Below are 20,053 nucleotides of genomic sequence, written 5' to 3' on the forward strand. Positions count from 1 at the left end.
AGACATTCTCGCCATTTATGCACTACAGACATTTTTGCTTAATTTAATTAGTTTTGTGTCCTCCGACTTTTTAATTATTGCTTGCTGTGACAGTTTAAGCCTTATTAATTACGCTTCAGTTGTATTCACAATCATTTCTTCTTTCTTGTCTCTCTTTTAGCCAACAACACTCTGCTCGGTGGAGGTGGAGGTAAGTTACCACCTGTCTGATCCTTTGGTCGTCTATGTTTGTGTGCCTGCCAAGATACTTGCAGGCCTCAGCTGTTATTAATGGCACGGCTTTGTGGTGCAAATGGTCGTCTGTGGACACCAAATAATTTAAAATTGTCGCACTTCTTTTAATCAGATGATGCAGTGCAATTTACGAGCCAAAAAGAGCGAGCACACGTGTGTGTTGGTGTACGTGTTTGCAAGTGTTTTATGTCCCATGTGTCGTGTCTGTCTATATTTTTCTTTGTGTAAGGTAGCAGGTAGCTCTTTGTTGTGGCAGGTGTTCAAGGTGCTTTTGCATGCAGCTCATGAGGGGGTGTGCGTATGTCTGTGTGTGTGTCTGTGCTTTTTACGTGTTTGCAGGTGTGAAGTCAATAGTTCGTAATTTATGGGTGTGGAGTGCTGTGGAAATAAACATTTTTCAGTGTATTGTTGACTCAGTGCTTTGCTGCGTGTGTGTGATGTTTGACGTCCGTGGGTAATCGATACTTGCAATAAATCTGTACTGCTAATGCAGTAGCCAGAATCACTAAAACATGTGCGCACGCACCTTACTCAACCTGTGTGTGTGTGCATGTGTGCGTGTTTGTTAATGCTTGCAAATTTGGGTGCTGGTGCATTTGCCTGTGGTCGTTTTCTTTGTCTTCATTTGGCCAAACAGCTTTAGCCTTTCAGCCCGGCTCGCTCACACTGCCGTTTTTAACCTTCCTATTTGTATGTTAGTCTGCATGCAGCTTTTTTCTTTGCAGTCTCTGTGGTGAAGTATCAAGTGGTGCACCTGCATGTCTGTATATTTGCGTGTATGTGCATTCGTATGTCAGCTTACAACCGTGCATCTGCTTGCCTGAAATGATCTACTGAAGTCCTGAGTGTCCATATGCACACATACACGACACACACACACACACGGGCTCCACCTTAACTGATAAACACCAGCTGAGGCTCAAGCCACAAAAATGGATGGCACACTCTTCCTGTCGCCACACACTCACACACACACACACACACACACACGCACACATGCAGTCAAGCACCTCAAGATCTACAGCGTCGTTTGATGTTGTCCTGAGATCTCTGATGGCTTTACAAAGACAGATGGTTTCTAGAGAGCCCTCGAACATGTGAATGCGTCACACTGGGTGCATTAGTGCCCATGTAAAGCATGTTTATGTTGATCACTGTGGTTTAGTTAATGTTTTTATTCAGTTAAATTTAACCACAGCAGCTGTTTTCATTGTAAACATTTCCACCGACCAGCTGAACGAGCCAACATTAACAGCTACCATCTGAATCTGTCTATTCTTTCTTTCTCTGCCACTCTGCACCATTTTTACCCCCTTGCTCAGTTGATTTCCCTCATTTCTTATTGTATGTATTTTTCTGTCTCCATCTCCCTTTTCAGCTCTGTCCTTTGGGGTTTGCTAAGGCAGATAGAGCCTAGAGTAGGTGTTAATTAGAGAGAGGTAAGGGTAGTGACAAGAGGAAGAATGGAACAAACAAGAGAGAGGGAGGGAAACGATGCTTAGAGAAAGAAGACGAGAAAGACGAGAGCGATGACGGCCACTTGGGATCGACAGATGCAAGCGGAGGGCCGAGTGGGGAAAAAAAACACACACACAAAAATCATTTGCTATACATCTACATTTGCCAGGATCACACTCTGCACTGAGTAACCACGCGTTCATTCATTCAGCTTTAGTGAGTTGTTTTTTCCATCAAAGATGAGGCAACAAAAGGTCTTTACGGTTCTTTACCTCTCAGTCTCAAGGGTACCTGGGTAAATGTCATTCAGTTAGATCAAACGCACACCTGTCGACATTGTTTTTCGCACTTCAATCTGGAGGAGTGCTGAGCTGATGCAGTGCATCAACAACAAACTCAAGGGCAGGAAATTAACCTTTTTTTATGTCCACTGGCTGCTGTTGCTCATTTATTCCCGAGCTTATCTGCTATTTCAACATTTCAGTGCTTTGATTGATTTTCTAAATGGAACAGAAAGCCAAGATGATAGAGGTTTAGTCAGCCAGACAGTTACCATTATCTTTGTATAAACATTTATTCATGTAGACATGAACATATATCAGTTTAATCTCTGAATGGATGCTGTTAAAATTGTTAGAGCCAAGACAGATCCTTCTTCTAGGTCACCATATGTCAGTGCGTACCTTTGGGATGTATGGCACGTTAAAGTGTTTTTTCACTGGCATGTGGCCTCCAAAAAATGTCATCAGCTTTCACTGATACAGCGTACAGCTGTTTTCTGCATTTCAAGACATTGTAAACAATCTTTAAGGATGAAAACTATAGTGTCCTTTTTCATTTAGCCGGGTAGCCGTGGGGTTTTAAGTGCAGTTTAAAACATAAGTCAGCAGTTTGTGAACAGTGTTGTCACTCAACAGTAATTTTATAGCTCTGATACCATATTTTCAGAGCCTTTTCATTCCATGGGGGGAATTTATTTCCTTATCTATGAGCATTCTGCCTTCATTCTGATTTCAGCTGCACACCTGTGAAGTTTCCCGACTGGACTGTACGCCTTTATGCTCACCGTTGTGGCCCTTTTGAACAGCGGCATATACTGAAAGTGACTTTAATCACTTTATCACTTTGCTTCCTGTTATAGTATTTTCCACTCCTGTGTCAGTGATGATGCAGAGGATTTTTTTGAGTGGGGACATCTGTCGTTCTGGAGGAGACTGCCGCAAGTCCAGGAAACATTGAGTGCCAGTATGAATGGTGACCAAGCTGTGACGACACAGTGGGCATGCAACACAATAAATGACCTTAAAAGGGGATTTAGGTGATGTAGTGACAAGATTATATAGCTTTAAAATTATATAGCACTCTTCTACTCTATTTAAGCGCTCAAAACAACTTGTATTGCATGGCACACTGGCTTCCTTTTTCAGCTCTGGAGATTGCCCCTTAGTCACCCACCACACTCCTATTTCAAAAATTGGTATCACAAGAAGCAAACCCATGAAATAAAGTTTTTGAACCCAGATGCAGGTCGCCTGGTTGGTAATTTTCCTGTTACATGGAGAGAAATCACAGAAGCCAGCAAAAAAACACTTTTCAAGTTAAAAATCGTCTATGAGCAAAATATTAAGATAGAAATGAAGATCTGGAATTCAGCTTTAAGCACTTGTCAAACCAAATCATGTGATCATACATTCAAACCCCTCACTTGCTCTGATGTTCCGTTTTCATAATAACAAGTTACTGATCAAACAGAGACACAGTTACAGACACACAGACAGTTGCTGTCAGAGATCCTGCTCTGGGTCTGTAGGGACAGATTGCACAGGATGTGAGCCAGCCACGAAGACACTGCCGGCTTATGATTGGTTTAGGTTTTAAGACAGTGCACAATAGATGAGCACGGTTCCAATTAAAATTTCATCCACTTGCATTTTTTCATTTCGATGGGGAAACACGAAAAAAAAAAAATGTTGCACAGCTAAAAAATTCAGGCTGAAATTGCATGAGATGACATCTGTAATCAATCCTCAAGAACAGCGATGGAGTTTGAAACCCGGTACTGGAAGTCTCTCGGCTCTCGTCCTTGTGTGTCTGCAGCCCTTTTTTTTTTTTTTGCTTTCTCCTTGTCTGGATGGGGAGAAAAATACAGGCGGAGAAGAATAGGCTTGTCTGCTTGGCTTTCAGAACAAATGAACAGGAGAGCATGTATTGTGAATGAAGGGAGAGAGTTTTGGAGCATGGAGATGAGACTAGAGACAAAGAGCACTTAGTGTACCTTCCGCATGCAGACAGTGCTGTCAGCCGCATACATAAATTCATCTGTTTCACTGCTGTTAGCAACACTCATATATGTGTGTGTGTGCGTGTCTGTGTGCGCAAGAGTTCACGGTAGTAACACTTAACAGGTTGCGCTGCATTTGTTTGTGAGTTCAAGTTTGCACATATACACAGGTGCCTATACAGAATCGTAGGAGAGGCAGCGTGCGTGTTTGTGCGTCCATCCACCACCAGAACCATCCTAAATGTTGCCTTGGCAACAAGCTGACTGAAGTAAATGAGTGTCCCGGCTCTGCTGAGGGATTGTGGGAAAGCAATATGCCAGCGTTCCGCCCCATTAGTTTGACAGACAGCCTGTTTGGCCTATAAGAGGTCAGCTGGCAAGGGCAATCGTATTAGTATTCCATAGGAGAGACTTCAGGATTGGTTTTACTCTTATGCCAAGCTACCTGTGAGTGTGTGTTTTCTTATGTGTGGATGTGTTTGTTGAGTGTGGGTGGTTTGAGGTAAAGCTTGTCGTGGCACAGAACAATAGCAGAGAATGTGTGTTTGTGAGAGTGTGTGTGTGTTTGTTTTTGTGCCCTGCTGGAGGTTGCAGGCTCCGCGCCAGGTAAGCATATCGCCAATTATCACTTCACAGTCCCCCTACATCCCCTCCCTCTCTCCCCCAGAGTCAGTCAATACAGAGCCTGCGAGGGAGATGTGATAACACCTAAACTGGTCAGCCGCCTGTTTAACAGGGTAAAGAAGCCAAAACACTAATTTCAATCCTTCCTGTATTCATCCATGCATTGCATCCTTTTAATCTATTCCTCTCTGGAACCCTGCTTAACATTCATCTCTCCCTTCTTTGTTTTTAGTCTCACCCACTCTTTTCACCTACACACCCCCTTTTTTTTTCCTTTTTTTTTAACACTTGATCCCCTTCCAAAGCCATTTCTTTTTGTCCAACTGTGCTCTTCAGTCTCCCGTCTCGTCTTTCTCTGTCTGTGAGTGTCTCTCCATCTCTCCATTGTTTTTATTTATTTATTTATTTTTTGTTTGTGCACTCCATCTCTGATTCCCCGAAAGACCGAGCTTCAATAGCAGAAAACAGTGAAGTGATATTTAGTATGATAATCAAGGCTAAATAATGAATTTTGCATGATTTTTTTTTGTTTAGTATGAAAATTAATTTGGCATATTTCATGTTTTGTGTGTTTTTGTGTGTCTAGTGATATAAATGTGTTCCCTGGTTATTCTGTTATAATCTGTTGATGTCTATTGGTAGCATTAGGTGTAGCCAATTAAGACTAATGGTTGAGTAGTTCATGTGCTTCATTTGCACAGAGTCAGTGGAGTATGAACAACAAGTATCCTTTGACACCAAACTCATTGCTCGTTTTAAATGACTCGGTGTCTAAGTGGCTTATACAAAACTGATATTGGTGGTATTTTTTATTAAGACAATGTCAGTTTGACTTTTTTTGCTTCCCAAGAAAAGTGATTTTCATTTCTTCTGGTTCTGATGGGACTTTATTTATTTTTTACATTCATAAGCACAAACAATACAGACAAACAGCCTTTACAAAATCCAGTTCCTGTGCAATAAAAGACCAAAAGGAAATCAACAGAAACATATAAATTACATAAATCAATTAGAGTGATGCTTCCGACTGCTGGAATATTATTGTTGTGTCTGAAATCCCTGCCTTGTGCTAGAGTTGTACCAGAGAAAACAGTATCACGACCAAAATGTTTGCAATAAATTCAGCCATATTAATAACAATAATAATGATGATGTTGGGAAGATGAGAAGTTCAGTCATTCAAGAGAGGCTCAGAGTAGCGCCACTACTCCTCCATGTCAAAAGGAACCAGTTGAGGTGGTTCGGGCATCTGATTGGGATGCCTCTTGGCCGCCTCCTGGGTGTTCCTGGCATGTACCACTGGAAGGACGCCCCGGGCCAGGCCCAGGACTCGCTGGAGAGATGTATATCTTGACTGGCCTGGAAATGCCTCAGTGTTATTGCAGAAAGACACATAACAGATAAGTTGTACTCTTCAGCATAGACTGACTAAGACTGATTTCGAGGTGTTGGCAGTCTGCCTGCGTTTATAAAGCAGGCGGCAAAGGTAAGGAATAATTGCTAATCTGTCTGAGATTTGCTGCATCAGATTGGAGACAGGTTGCCTCCTACCAGACCGTGCAACTGCCTTGTGATCAAAAGTGGTTGGCCAGAAATTGAGGGTGTTACAAGCTTAATCTCTGGGGAAGTTGGTTACTAGAACTACTTGCAATTGGTCTCTTACAGCAAAAAAATTTCAGTGCAGTCACTGAGCAAACACTGGTTATTATTTTTGAACCCCCCTAGTGGCAAGGATGTTTCCATGCTATTGTTACTCTATATTGGGACTGAGCCATGAGTAACTCGGGTTCAAGTGCTGTAAAAGTTACAAGTTAATGTAGTTAGAATCACACACACCGAGTCCCTAAAAATAAAGGTCATGAAATACACATTGATCTACCCTGGGTCCTATATTCAGATCAGTTAAAGACAGCAGTCATGAAAAGTTTTATTTTCAACATTAGTAGAAACGGTTGCAGCCTGCTTACATCATAAATCTTACTGACATCTGATATTTTCTGGAAATCAATAACAAGCCTCCTAAAAGAGCAACAATAGAGAGCAAGAGCTCCACGGTGAAAATAGACAGTAAAAAAAAGTGAAACCTCACAATTCTCTCCCAGGTGCTTCTCTTATAACACTCATTGTTTTTCCAACTGTGTAAGTGTGTGTCAAAGAACGCCATGTTTTAGTACGAGGGCGTACAAAATTACAGGCATACTTTATAGTACTTGTGGTGAGTAGAAAAACTTCCTACCAGCTCCTCTGATTATTAATCGTGCATAAAAAGTTATAAAGTAACCCTTAGCTATTAAACAACAATGGATGTTAAAAAGTTTTAGAAAAAACTTTTAATAGCTAACTTGATCAACAGGAAGAATACATTATAAATGTGAAAGAAGCAATTTCTGTTGTGATAAAGTCAACACCTGCGCTGTAATGGCATTTCTCTGGTGGCCTGCTGGGGCTAATCTACCAAACACCTGGTCACCATATCAAAAACCACTGATTACATTACATAATGGCACCTAATAGGCTCACCGTTAAATAGGTTATTATTGCACTTGATCACACTAACATTAGTCTGTTATGTTGGTAATTCATCTTTAGGGAGGCATAGATTTCTGCATCAAATTGCAAAGAAATCTAGGCAATTGTTTTGTTTTAAAAAAAATAAAACTTAAAAGCACTCGTTACAGCTTGCTGGTTGTACTAGAGAAAGTCTTTAGACTTTATTCCTTGGGGACTATAAATGAACAAGTTGATCTCACCCCTAGATTTTCATGTACTGAAACTTGACCACAACCTTTTGGCTTTACATTGTACTGTCCTGGCTACCCATTCAGCTTCATTTTCAACCTGCGGTGCAGTCCAGTACAGTTCAGTACATCTGAACAACTGCTGTCATCACTGCTTGGCATGAGTAACCATGACAGCCATGAAACTAGCAGAGAAGTTTGTTGTAGATGTGAAAAGTTCTTGTTAACGCTACATGGACTGATATTTATATAGCGTTTTATAGCTTAACAGAGCACTCAAAGCACTTTTTAAGTACAATCCACATTTACCCTTTCACACATTCATACAGCACCTTATTTTATTTTATACTTGCAATAACTTTCTAACTACCTCACACACTCACACTCCAGTGTATCGTGGGCTTTTGGGGGTTCAGTATCTTTCAACATGTGGGCTGAAAGAGCCAGGGACTGACCCGCTGACCTTCCCATTAGTAGATTACCTCCTCTACAGTAGATACTAGCTGTCCTCCTTTGTTAGGCAGGAAACTCAAATCTAATATTAGAGATAGTTGTTGTTTAGTCTGCATATTGTTAGTTGTCTGGAGGGCCGCATGTCTAATCTGCTACCATAACAAATTGCAAAAACGGTAGAAATAAAAAGGCATATTTATGCACGTTTCGTATGTTAGTCATGATTTTCAGTGAGGAGGAAGAGGGTGACATTTTTATCCAGATACAGGTTGCATGGTCTCTTCCCCTTGTGCTTTCATTTCTTTAATCAAGGAGACTCCTTCTTAGATTATAAGACTTAGGTTTTTTCCTTCTTCATATCTTGAGTTTGAAGGTGCAGACAAAAATTAAAAATTGCCTCCGCTGCACATGAACAGTTGGTATGATGTTCCTTTTCTGAAGGAAAAGACTTTTTCACACTGCTGTATATTTCTGAGTACCGTATTGTTTTTTTCTCTGTGAAATAACCTCAAAAAACGACTACCTGTACCTTTAAAATATGACAAAATTTGATCTGTACCCTGCCTCTTGCCCTATGACAGCTGGGATAGGCTCCAGCACCCCCCACGACCCTGAAAAGGATAAGCGGAAGCGAATGGATGGATGGATGAATGGGTCCCAGGGAGTGAGAATGTGCTGGTATGAAATGCGTGGCAATACATCCAGTAGTTGTTCAGATATAACAATGTGAAGTGGGTTGACCACCTGGCAGCTGTTATAGCTCGCCAAAACCACAAGTACATTATAGATGCTGGTCTCAAATTATATGCGTGGAATACTAGTATAATACTAATACTGGTGGAAACTCATAGAAAACATATTCAAGACAATTCTTTTGTTCGCCTTTCTACAATTTTTTTAAAAAAGCAAATATTTCTGGCAGAAAAAAGATTTTGGTCTAGAAACTCAACAAATCCACTGATATTGTTTTCTAGAGCGATATTGGTGCTCACAAGCGACTCTTACATAGGTGTCTGGATTGACAAGGTACTGCCGGTGCCGCTTTGCTTCGAGCACATCTTTCGTTTGCTTCCCCCTCTGCTCATGAATTCCCCCCTTCATATTTCTGGCACCATTCAAGTGACAGAACAGTGTCTGAATCCACTCAGTAGCATGCAGTGCTCATGCTGGGCTATTACACTGGCTCCCATGGAGTCAGAAGTTACTGTAGACTGAAAGAAAGCTAACATGGTCTGCGTTCAGTGAGTGCAGTGAAAGGGATAGCTTGTCTGTGTTAAAGAGGTGGGAGTCATGGAGTGGTTAAATAGGTGTATGGATATTTATTAACCATACTCACCAGGTTCAGGTTCTTTTTTCTGCCTCCTATCATCTCCTTTTAGCAAGGAGCAATCTAATTTAAACATGATAATATCAAAGCTGCCTTTTGCTAAATGGAAAAAGCAACTCATGTGAAAGAAAATATGTTGAGCATGGCATTAAAATGATCTTATTTGGAGCTAAAAGGACAGGAAGTGCTGGTTTCTGGGATTAAAAAGTCATCTTTTGTGTGTCTCTTTGGGCGTGTTTCTTTCCTCTTTGGTTTTTTTGTGTCCCTGTGTGACTCTCCACATAAGAGTGTGATTGGTCACTTCATAGAAAGGCTTTAGATCTGGGGACTTGAACTCAGAAGGCCTGCTCAGTCATTCATCCATGCCAGTAATAGGCTAACACCTTAGCACGGGGGATCTAAAATCAGATTTCGGCAGCCCCCTTGGCCCTGCGCCTGATGTAAGGGGTCATTGTAACAAGCGGGAATCAGCAGTTTGCCATCCTTTGTAGTCACATTAAACTCCCAAATTAAATGTCTTCCAAACAGTGTTTCTGTGCCAGGACACGTGTTCCTTAATTTTGGCATTCAGCTGTATTTAAAGCTGTGTGTGCACCCATGCATATGTGCTCTAGAGTGTGTAGCTGCATGTGTGTGCGTGCAAGCCTCACTGTGGATGTTTTTCAGCTCCATTCGCAAGCTTGTATTACAGCTGTGTAAGAGTGAGGGCAGGGCAGTACTTGGGTCAAAAAGCACTGCTGTAGCTCAAGGCTATGCAGTCCACTCATGAAGACTGGAGGGGAAAAAGGCCAGTTTGCACTAGTAGGCACACACAGAGGCACATACACATTTGTGTATCTGTCAAACATGCAGCAACGAATGAAAAAAAAAGGTATTGTTGGTTTAATTTCCAGTTCAGTTCCTTTTCTTTTTTTATGTTGTTTTTCTTGCTTGTTTCTTTCTCTCCCTCCAGACTATTTTTACATCTGCTACTCTTGCTTATTCCCCTCCCCTCCTCCCTTTCTCTCCTTTCCATCTCTCTGTCTTATCACACTTGTTCTCTCTTTCAGAGTTGGCCTGCTTCAAAGTCGGTGTGCAGCGTATTTTTGTGTCACCTCAAGGACTCATCACACACACGCCACACGTACACTTGAAAATACACTCATAAATACAGTGTCCACAGCTGCACATATGCTTTGACAAGGATATACACACACAATATATCACTCACATGCGCATACACACATATCTAAGCTAGTTTCTGAGCACCCTGAGGAGGTAGCCACTGTTCAGAACTTGTTTGTCACACCCTCGCACTTGTGCTTCGCTCACAGCGTGGCCCAGTTCAACATGGCACAGCATGACATGGCACACCACAGCTCAGCGCCGCATGCGATATGCCAACTTAACACAATAATGTTCAGATAACACCAGACCCCTGCCTGGAGCGCCTCAGTTTGGCGAAACACACCGCTGTAACAGCTGGTCTGTACGCAGAGAGACAGATAAGAACCACAGGCCAATGTGCTGAGCTCTGGCATATGGATTGATGCTATTGAACTATTTTGAACCAGTGCTGACAAGTGTCATGGTGCTGTGACAGATCCATTTCTGACAGATGTGTCTGATTCCGGGTTGATTTAGAATCCAAACTTTAGATTTAATATTCTAGAAAAAAGATGTGTTGATCGTACACGACGACCAAAGTTGTGGAAAAATTGAATTAAAGGGATGCTTTTCATTAACACACAGGAACATGTTTAAATGTCTACATATTTACTGGCAACCTATCCAGGATGTACTAGTCCTTTCAGCGATATGCCAGCTTAACACAGATAACACCAGGCCCCCGCCTGGAGCCACTCAGTTTAGCGAAACACACCGCCGTAACGTCTGGTCTGTACACAGAGAGACAGATAAGAACCAGACCTATGTGTTGAGCTCTGGCATATGGACTGATGCTATTAAACTATTTTGAGCAAGTGCTGACAACTATCATAGTGCGCATGTTTGAATGGCAACCTGTGCAGGGTGAACCAGTCCTCCTTCCTCACATCAGTGCCTGCCCCCACAACCCTGAATTGCATAATGGATGGATGGATATTTTTCCAGTGGTTGGTTATTGCTCAATTGATCAAATAAAACATTATGACCACTGACAGGTGATGTTAATAACACTGATTATTTCTTCATCATGGTACCTGTTACCAGGTGGGATATATTAGGGAGCAAGTGAACATTTTGACCTCAAAGTTAATGTGTTAGAAGCAGGAAAAAAATGGGGAAGTGTAAGGATTTGCGTGAGTTTGACAGGGCCAAACAGTGATGTTAGATAGCTGAGTCAGAGCGTGTCCAAAACTGCAACTCTTGTTGGGTGTTCTCGGTCTGCAGTGGTCAGTATCTATCAAAAGCAGTCCAAGGAAGGAACATTGGTGAACCAATGACAGAGTCATGGACATCCAAGGCTCACTGATGCCCGTGGGGTCCGATCCAACAGACGAGCTACTGTAGCTCAAATTGCCAAAAAATTGAATGCTGGTTCGGTAGAAGAGTGTCAGAATACACAGTGCACCGCAGTTTTTTGCATATGGGGCTGCATAACTGCAAACTAGTCTGAGTACCCATGCTGACCCCTGTCCACCGGAAAGTCCTAACAAAGGGCATGTGAGCATCAGAAGTGGACTACGTAGCAATGGAAGCAGGTGGCCTGGTCTGATCAATCGCCTTTTCTTTTTTTACATGTCGATGGCGGGGCGTGTGTTCGTCACTTACATGGAGAACACCTCGCACCAGTATGTACTCTGCTTTGGGCAGTGCTCTGCTGGGAAACCTTGGGTCCTGCCATCCATGTGTTACTCCTACCTAACCATTGTTGCAGACCATGCACACCCTTTCATGGAAATAGTATTCCCCGATGGCTCTGGCCTCTTTCAGCAGAATAATGCCCCCTGCCACAAAGCAAAACTGGCTCATAAATGGTTTAAGGAGCACAACAATGAGTTCGAGGTGCTGACTTGGCCTCCACATTCCCAGATCTCAATCCAATCGAGCATCTTTTGAAATGTTTTGGACACCTCGAAATTTACAAGACTTACTGTATGTGTTACTAACATCTTGGCGTTAGATACCATAGCACATCTTCTGTGATCTAGTGGAGTCCATGCATCGATGATCATTGCTGTTTTGGCAGCAAAAGGGGAACCAAGACAATATTAGGCAGGTGGTCATAATGTTGTGCCTGATCGGTGTATATTGCTGTTTGGCTTAGTCTGTTTTAAGATATTTTCTCTTTACATGTATAATTGATATTAATAATCTCAATCTACTAAATAATTAGTAACTGCACTCTAAAATAAATGTAGTGAAAGCTTCTCAACATGTAGTGGAGTAGAAGTAGAAAGTAGCATGCTGCTAGAATCATTGCTATAAAGAGAGGAGGGCAGCTGTCTGTAACAGCGTTTTCTAGAAAATGGCAAAGCTGGAGATTTATAACAAATTAGGCTCACAGTTAGTCTTCACACATAGCTTTCATTTTAGAATGTTTCTGGCAACTCATTTTAGCCTTGCAAGAGAGCTGTGGTTGTGTAAAACAAACCAAAAGTGGATGTTAGAGTAGAAAAGATCACTTCAGTACATTTTCAAGCCTAGAGAGCTGGTAGGGTGATGTGTGTTATTAACTCACAAAATTTTATAGTTATAGTAATTAGTGCAGTTGTTAACTCTAGAAGAAGTTGTGCTTGACTTCACCTGAGCTCACGATCTCCAATACATCGGTGTATCGTTGCCGTGTGTGGGTGTGTGTGTGTGGGTGTGAGTGTTTCAGAAACAGAGTGGAGAGGCTGCACAAAGAAAACACAGATGACTGACAGTGTCATTGTCATGGATGTTGTGTTGCAGACCTTTGTTGGGGGGAAAAATAAGATGCTGCTCAGGCTGGCTTTTATAGCCTTTCTTTTGCATGTGCTCCTAAATACACAACCATGGTTCAAACAATATTGTTTCTTACTTGTAACTGCGAGTGAAAGGCTTACCTTAAATATCACCATCATGGCCTTCCTCCACTGTTGTGAAGCTAAGAACCCGTTCTTTCTTGTAGTACATCGAACTGATTATACTTATTTCATATGAAACTTTTTCTTGGTTTAAAAAGCAAACAAACCTCATTTTACATCCATTTACAGCCCACTTTGAACTTGAGTGGACCGGACGAGTGAAACTCCACTTTCTGAATATAAGATAAAGAAGTGCAATTTCAACAGTACATCTTAGTTTTTCTACATGATGAATGTGTAAAGTTACAGTGTCGCATGTTTTTGTTATATAAAACAACAAAGTGTAAAATTTCTATAGTAGACAGTGAAAAACAGGAACTTTTCTGTCACTGAACTATTTAACTCAGGGGTGTCGAACTCCAGGTCTCGAGGGCCAGTGTCCTACAGGTTTTAGATATCAACCTGGGTCAACACACATGAATCAAATGATTAGTTCATTACCAGGCCTCTGGAGAACTTCGAGACATGTTGAGAAGGTAATTTAGCCATTTAAATCAGTCATGTTGGATCAAGGACACATCTAAAACCTGCAGGACACTGGCCCTCGAGGCCTGGAGTTTGACACCCCTGATGATTACTTTGGTGTAGTATGAATGTCTGTGGGGGAGGTCTTTATCAGCAGGAAAAGCTGTAAAACATATAGAAACACAGGGCTTTATGTTTTACACACTTGATATACAGTATACACCCACTGTACACTTTATTAGGTACACCTTGCTAGTACTGGGTTGTACCCCTTTAGCCTTCATAGCTGTATTAATTCATCATTTATTCAACAAGCTGCTGGAAACATTCCTCACAGATTTTGGTCATTTTTGACATGACAGCATCAGACAGTTGCTGCATATTTATGGGCTGCATATCCATGATGTGAATCTCCCAAAGGTGCTCTATTGGATTGAGATTTGCTAACTGTTGAGGCCTGAGTGTAGTGTCATGTCTCATTGTCATGTTGAGTAAACAAGTTTTGAGATGATTTTACCTTTGTGACATGATGTGTATCCTGCTGGATGCAGGAGTTATAAGATGGGCACACTGTGGTCATAAAGGGATGAACATGGTCGGCAACAACACTCAGGAAGGCTGTGGTGTTTCACTGATGCTTAATCGGTGCTAAGGGGGCCAGAGTGTGCCGAGAAAGTATCCCCTACCCCAATTACACTACCAGCAGCCTGAGCCGTTGATACAAGGCAGATGGATTCATGCTTAATTGTGTTCATGCTAAATTATGACCCTGTCATCTGAATGTTGCAGCGGAAATGAAAACTCACCAAACCAGGAGATATTTTTCAAATCCTCTTTTTAGTCTTGGTGAGTCTGTGTGAATTGTCTCCTGTTCTTAGCTGAGAGGTGTGACACTCGGTGTGGTCTTCTGCTGCTCTACTCCATGTGTTGTGCGTTCAGAGATGCTCTTCTGTATATCTAGGTTGTAATGAGTGGTTATTTGACTTACTACTGCCTTCCTATCAGCTTAGAGCAGTCTGACCATTCTCCTCTGGCATCAGCAGGGCTTTTTTGCCCAGAGAACTGATTTTTACTGGATTAAAAAAAAATATTTTCTGTAAACACTAGAGATGGATGTGTGTGAAAATCCCAGTAGAGCAACATTTTCTGAAATATTTGGGGCAGCTCGTCTGGCACCAACGTTCAAAGTCACTTTAATCACCTTTCTTCCTCATTCTGATGCTCGCTTTGAACTTCACTCGATTGACCTGACCATGCCTACGCACCTCAAAGTACTGACTTGGGTACAGTTATGTATCGCAAGGTTCGAGACAACTATATTTTTAAATGTTTGGTAAAAATAATGAAGTGATTTATAGTCAAATGTAAATTAGGTGAGCATTTCCTGAGGTTTTCCTCAGTCTTGACTTTTATCTAAGGAAAATTGTGATCTTTCCCAAAATCATTAGAAAGCATAAAATAGCATTAGTCATACATTAGTCATCATTATTCAAACAAATGAAATGTTTTCAGCGAACATGGTGTTTTGGTTTCATTAAAAACCACCCGTGGGTGCTCTGCCGGCCTCGGCTGTTAAGCTAAAGCCTGTGAACCACAATGTCCCTTGTTCAAGTACGTCATTTCTTATCTTTTATGCTCCTTAATTTCACCAATCTTCAAATAAGCACCTAAAATGCTTGAAAACAGTTTCACAATATGTTGATAAAAGAAATGTAAAAACGGCACAGAAGAAACTGAATGGTGAAAAATGTGAGTATGTAAATGCAATTTCTGGAAGACTTGGTTGGACCTCCAGCTTATTCCTCCTCTTCACCCCAGCTGATCAGTGATCAGTGGATGGATCACTCTATGGATGGATTATTGTTTTGCATGATTTTAAAAGGTCATTTGTTGAAGTTTGATATTTTTATTGCTTTTTTCCTTGAAGTATGAATTAGACGCATTAAATTCTGCTTTCTCGCTTTCATAATGCTGCGAATCATAATAATAAAACTGTATCAAAATTAACTTTGAAGAAATACGTCTGACTGCAAGGGGTGCATGGATTCTGTCTGAAAGTGTAATTGGCACAGCTGTAAAATTGCTTCTGCCGCATCATTGCCCTCCTGGAAATGAACACAGTCACGGTCTTTAGATGTGGTGGGGATCAAAGACAGATACACATTTATGAATATTATGTAGATTTATGAAAATTTAATTAATAAAGAGTAATTGACCAAAAAGTCAAAGTCAGCTGAGTCCTTAATAACACATTAAATCAAGTAATTAAGGAAGGCAGTAGCCTTAAAATCCATTAAATAGACTGACATGTAGAGAGACAGATGCAAGCAGGATTAGGGGTGAAAAGTTAGTAACCTGCAGAAGCCTGGAAATTCAAGCGTTCACCGGTAATGCCGACATTATCCAGGTCCTTTTAGCACTAAGCCTCAACTCCAGTAAAAGTGTCTGCTGGACTTCAAACAACATTCTGGCTGCTGTAATTAGTGAGATTGCAGGGGATTCACATAAGTAGGCCAACTTTTTAAAGTCTCCTGTCGTCTCCTTTCCAGTGGACGGAGCGATCCACCGCGCTGCTGGTCCCATGCTAAAAAAGGAGTGTGCTTCGCTCAACGGCTGTAAGACAGGAGAGGCCAAGATTACCTGCGGCTACGGCCTTCCTGCAAAGTGTGAGTATAAAGTGTTTGTGTAACTTCCAGCAGCTCCGGTGAGGTTGCTTCCATGTGTTTCTGCTGGACTGCTTCCAGGTGTGAATGTGTGGGAAAGTGTAACAGGGATGCAGGGCAATGTGGAAAAAGAACCGCACTGTTGAGTCTCCCTAGAAAAATGAAGGTTAAACTGTTTCATGAATTTGAAAAAAAGGCTTTTAATAAGGAATTGGTGCTGTCTTAGTATCAACAATTTCCTCTTTTAACAAATTCGCTTAAATAACTTATGCATTTTTTTCTCTCAGAGAGGCCTTAAAGTAGCTCAGTTTCCCCTCTTTACCTCAAACCCGAGCAGCAGCACAAACTCAGATGTATCCAGAGTAATATCACTCACTGCGTTCCATTTATAGCAGAGTAAATGGCACTCAATTATTAAGTGGCACTCCACTGCTGCTTGTGTAATGTGATGAAACTGTAGGGTCAACATGACAGGAGGCACTTTTCTAGGTGTTTTCCTCCAGCATTCTTCATATCTACAAGACATTTGATTAAGTAGGAGATCAGAACTCTGCATCTACATAAATCACAGAAGCTGACAGTCACTTTATGTTATTTTAGTCATTTAATTTTATTTTAATAACCCTGGAAACCACAATTATTGGGACATAAATAAGCCTCTAACTATAATATATTTATTAGTGTTATTTTTTGCTATAAAAATACTGGATTCAAGTTTGGAGTCAGTCCTAATTTCTTTATATTTTAAGCAAACCTTTATGGGAATGCAGTATATAAGGCAAAAATCTGAGTTTCTAATTTCTAACAAGCTTGAAAGTCAATAGCTTTTACAACCAACTTTATTCATCAACACAGCCTGAACTGTCTTAGACTACTTTTTTTGGATATCTTGAAGTACGGTACTGTGCAAAAGTCTTGAGCCACCCCTCATTTCTTTATATTTGCTTCCAAGGAGCCAGACTTTCCCTGTTTCTCTGGGCTTTCTGAAGTTCTTTCACTTTCATTTTCACTTTTTGGTTAGCCAAATTGACCCACAAACCATTCAAGCATAAAAAAGGATTACCTATCTTACGTGTTGTCTACATATGGCAGACCATTTTAAATTGTATCTTTAGGCACTTTGTTACAAGCAGCCTGTCAAAAAAAGCATAATTTGTTCCCATTTCTTTAGTTGAATTTGAAGAATAATGCAGACCATAAAACAGTTTGACAGACATAAAATAATGTTTTTGCACCAACAAGGTGATTCCCAAGAGCTATTAACTGAAAACGTGGCATATCTCAGCATGTGTCCTTAAAAAATGAGGAAAAATGGACAAGTGGAGGACAAAAGAAGAAGTGTCAGGTCTAAATAAAATATCCACAGCAGATGAAAAGTATCTGAAAGTCATGTCCTTAAGAAAGCAAAGTCCTGACACAGGACCTGAGAGACGCATCTGGCCTTCAGCTGATGTGTCTACTGAGGTCTTATTGAGATGAAATTATTAGCATAACAGAGAAGACAATAAGAAAATAGACATATCTTGCTAAATTAAAGATCATTTTATGGAAGTTTTGACTAAAAAATATAGAAAAAGTTTGTTGATCGGTGGTCAACCACATCTTCAAACATATAGAGATAGAGAGATATATACTATACTTTACACGTTTCAGGCTGCTGCGTGCATTTAGATATAACCACATACTGCACAATAAACACATGAAATATTACATTTTGTTTCACAAGAGAAAATTTCTTGGCACAGATCAATTTACATGCATACACAGTGCATCATTACCAAGAGGACCAGTCACAGTTGCTGTAGCTCGTATCTTTCTGTTGTCTGGTTGCATTTCTGCGAGGCAGAGCAGGGTAATTTGATATAGAGTTATTGGCTCGCTGAAAAACCCAGGCGATTCAGGTGATCTCCAATAATCTCTCTCTAATAATCTTGCCTGATCAAATCACAGCCCTTGAATGTTAAAAATGGCAAAAAACTTGATGGATTATTTCTCGGTTTAGTGCACGTTTAGTGTGTTAGCGTTGCTCAGCTAATAATTGGGCTTTTTGCCTCAAAGCCAAACATATTTACCTTCTTCTAGCTTTAGATCTGAGTGTTTTTGGGCTGCTTTGTTCTCCGTTAAGACGCTGCGCTTGAAGCACAAATGCCGAGAGGTTTAGCGGCCACTATGGACAAACATTCATTTAGTTGTTTTGTAGTTACATAATTGATTGGTTGGCTCAACTGGTCTTTTTAGAGTCCTACCTCTCTACCAGTCTTGCATCTTTATCAGCTCAGCTGCTTGAAACACCAAAAAACCACAAGTGAAACTCAGATTGGCAACTAATTGGCTAATATCAGCTCTGCGTGGGACTATAGCGCTAAAGGTTTATGCAAAAGGTGACAAAACCTAAAAGGGAAAAAAGTGTGGCAAAGAGAGGTAACTGTAATACCTTAATTATTCTAAATGGGATATTTTAAAGGAGAACTCCGCTGATTTTTATCACAGTCTGTTCACAGCTTTGGGGGACTACTGCTAAATATGGAGAGAAAGTTGGATAAATCTGTTTGTGGCTCAGGAGTGAGCTGAGGAAAATCTGATAAACTGTCTTATAGTGATGACATCACTTGAGGCAATTTAGATTGAGGTAGGGGGGAAAAATGAAAGACATCTGGGGGTGTGGAGCTGGAAAAGGAGCATGACACCAATAGGTATGGAAATAATGCAGTAGCCAAGCTTTGAGCATTATAACGGCCACCCAGGTGTGAGTGTGCGTCGGTGTGTTTTTTCTGAGTGAGATTAAAGCAGCACTGAGGCTGTGTGATATCAGCTTCTGGTTCTACTGAGAGTTTAAGTTCACAGTGGCAGAGAAAAGGAAAGAAGAGAGGGGAAAAAAGGAGAAGAAGCGCTGATAAAGGCGAGCTCAAGGCAGAATGGAGCGCAGGAGTAGGAAAGATAGATAAGGAAAGAGTTGGAGAGAGGAAGAAATAAATGAAGCGGCATAGAGGAGAGATGTGAGAGGAGCTGAAGACTGAAGGGAATTAGGGGGAGATGAGTTCTTACATTGTCTGTTCTCCTTTGTTGGTTCACTTGTTTAACTTTGAGGATGTTAGCTGTCATTTTTGTGTGCGTGTTAGCGGATGCTTGGCTGCTTGTCACTGGGTTTTTTATGAGTGCATATTTATGTGCAATTGTGTGCATTTGTTTTGCCCTCCTGTACTCAGTCATACAGCCTTTTTCACAGGCTGCGTTCGCTCATGTATTGGTGGATACGCTGTGCAAGTGCAGTATATCCTTGCATGCGGTGGGGTCTGCCTGTCAGGTCCTATCAGTCTGGTACCTGTAACTCTGTCAGCATGAGATCTGTGTGACTGACAACTTTCTGACTCACTGACTGACTGACTAACCATGTGTGGGTGTGTGCACATCCACACACACACCTTCTCGGTGTTGCACTTATGTGTGCGTGGCCATTACCCAGCATGTGGTAAGGAGGCTGGTTCTCCCCTCCCAGACAAAATATTAAGTCCTGAGAATAATTCAACGTGCGTCTGCTCCAATGCTTAAACACTCACAACAGGGCTTGATTACCTCTCAGCAGGAGGGAGAGAGAGTCAAGACAGCAACAACAGAGGGAAAGCAAAGGAGGGATGACAAAGCAGGCAGAGGACTGCGTGAAGGCAGAGGAACAGCTGAAGAGAGAGAAATGAAAATGAAACTCGACAGGAGAGAGGCAGAAAGGTTGAGAGATGGGCTCAGTCTCAAAGGCAGCACTTTGATCTTGATTTGTATGGGCT

The 20,053-nt window shown here is 41.3% G+C and overlaps 1 protein-coding gene across 2 annotated transcripts in view; it reads left to right on the top strand.

Annotated features, from left to right (window-relative positions):
• Positions 1–20,053, top strand: part of macrod1 (mono-ADP ribosylhydrolase 1) — a 146,867-nt gene that overhangs the window by 77,829 nt on the left and 48,985 nt on the right. For both annotated transcript variants that reach the window (XM_005467529.4, XM_005467528.4), the window contains exons 4-5: positions 161–190; positions 16,161–16,277. In XM_005467529.4, the coding sequence (XP_005467586.1) occupies positions 161–190; positions 16,161–16,277 (147 nt within the window). The remainder of the gene's footprint in view (positions 1–160; positions 191–16,160; positions 16,278–20,053) is intronic.

Source organism: Oreochromis niloticus, linkage group LG2, assembly GCF_001858045.2.
Source record: "Oreochromis niloticus isolate F11D_XX linkage group LG2, O_niloticus_UMD_NMBU, whole genome shotgun sequence".
Classification (NCBI taxonomy): Eukaryota; Metazoa; Chordata; class Actinopteri; order Cichliformes; family Cichlidae; genus Oreochromis; species Oreochromis niloticus.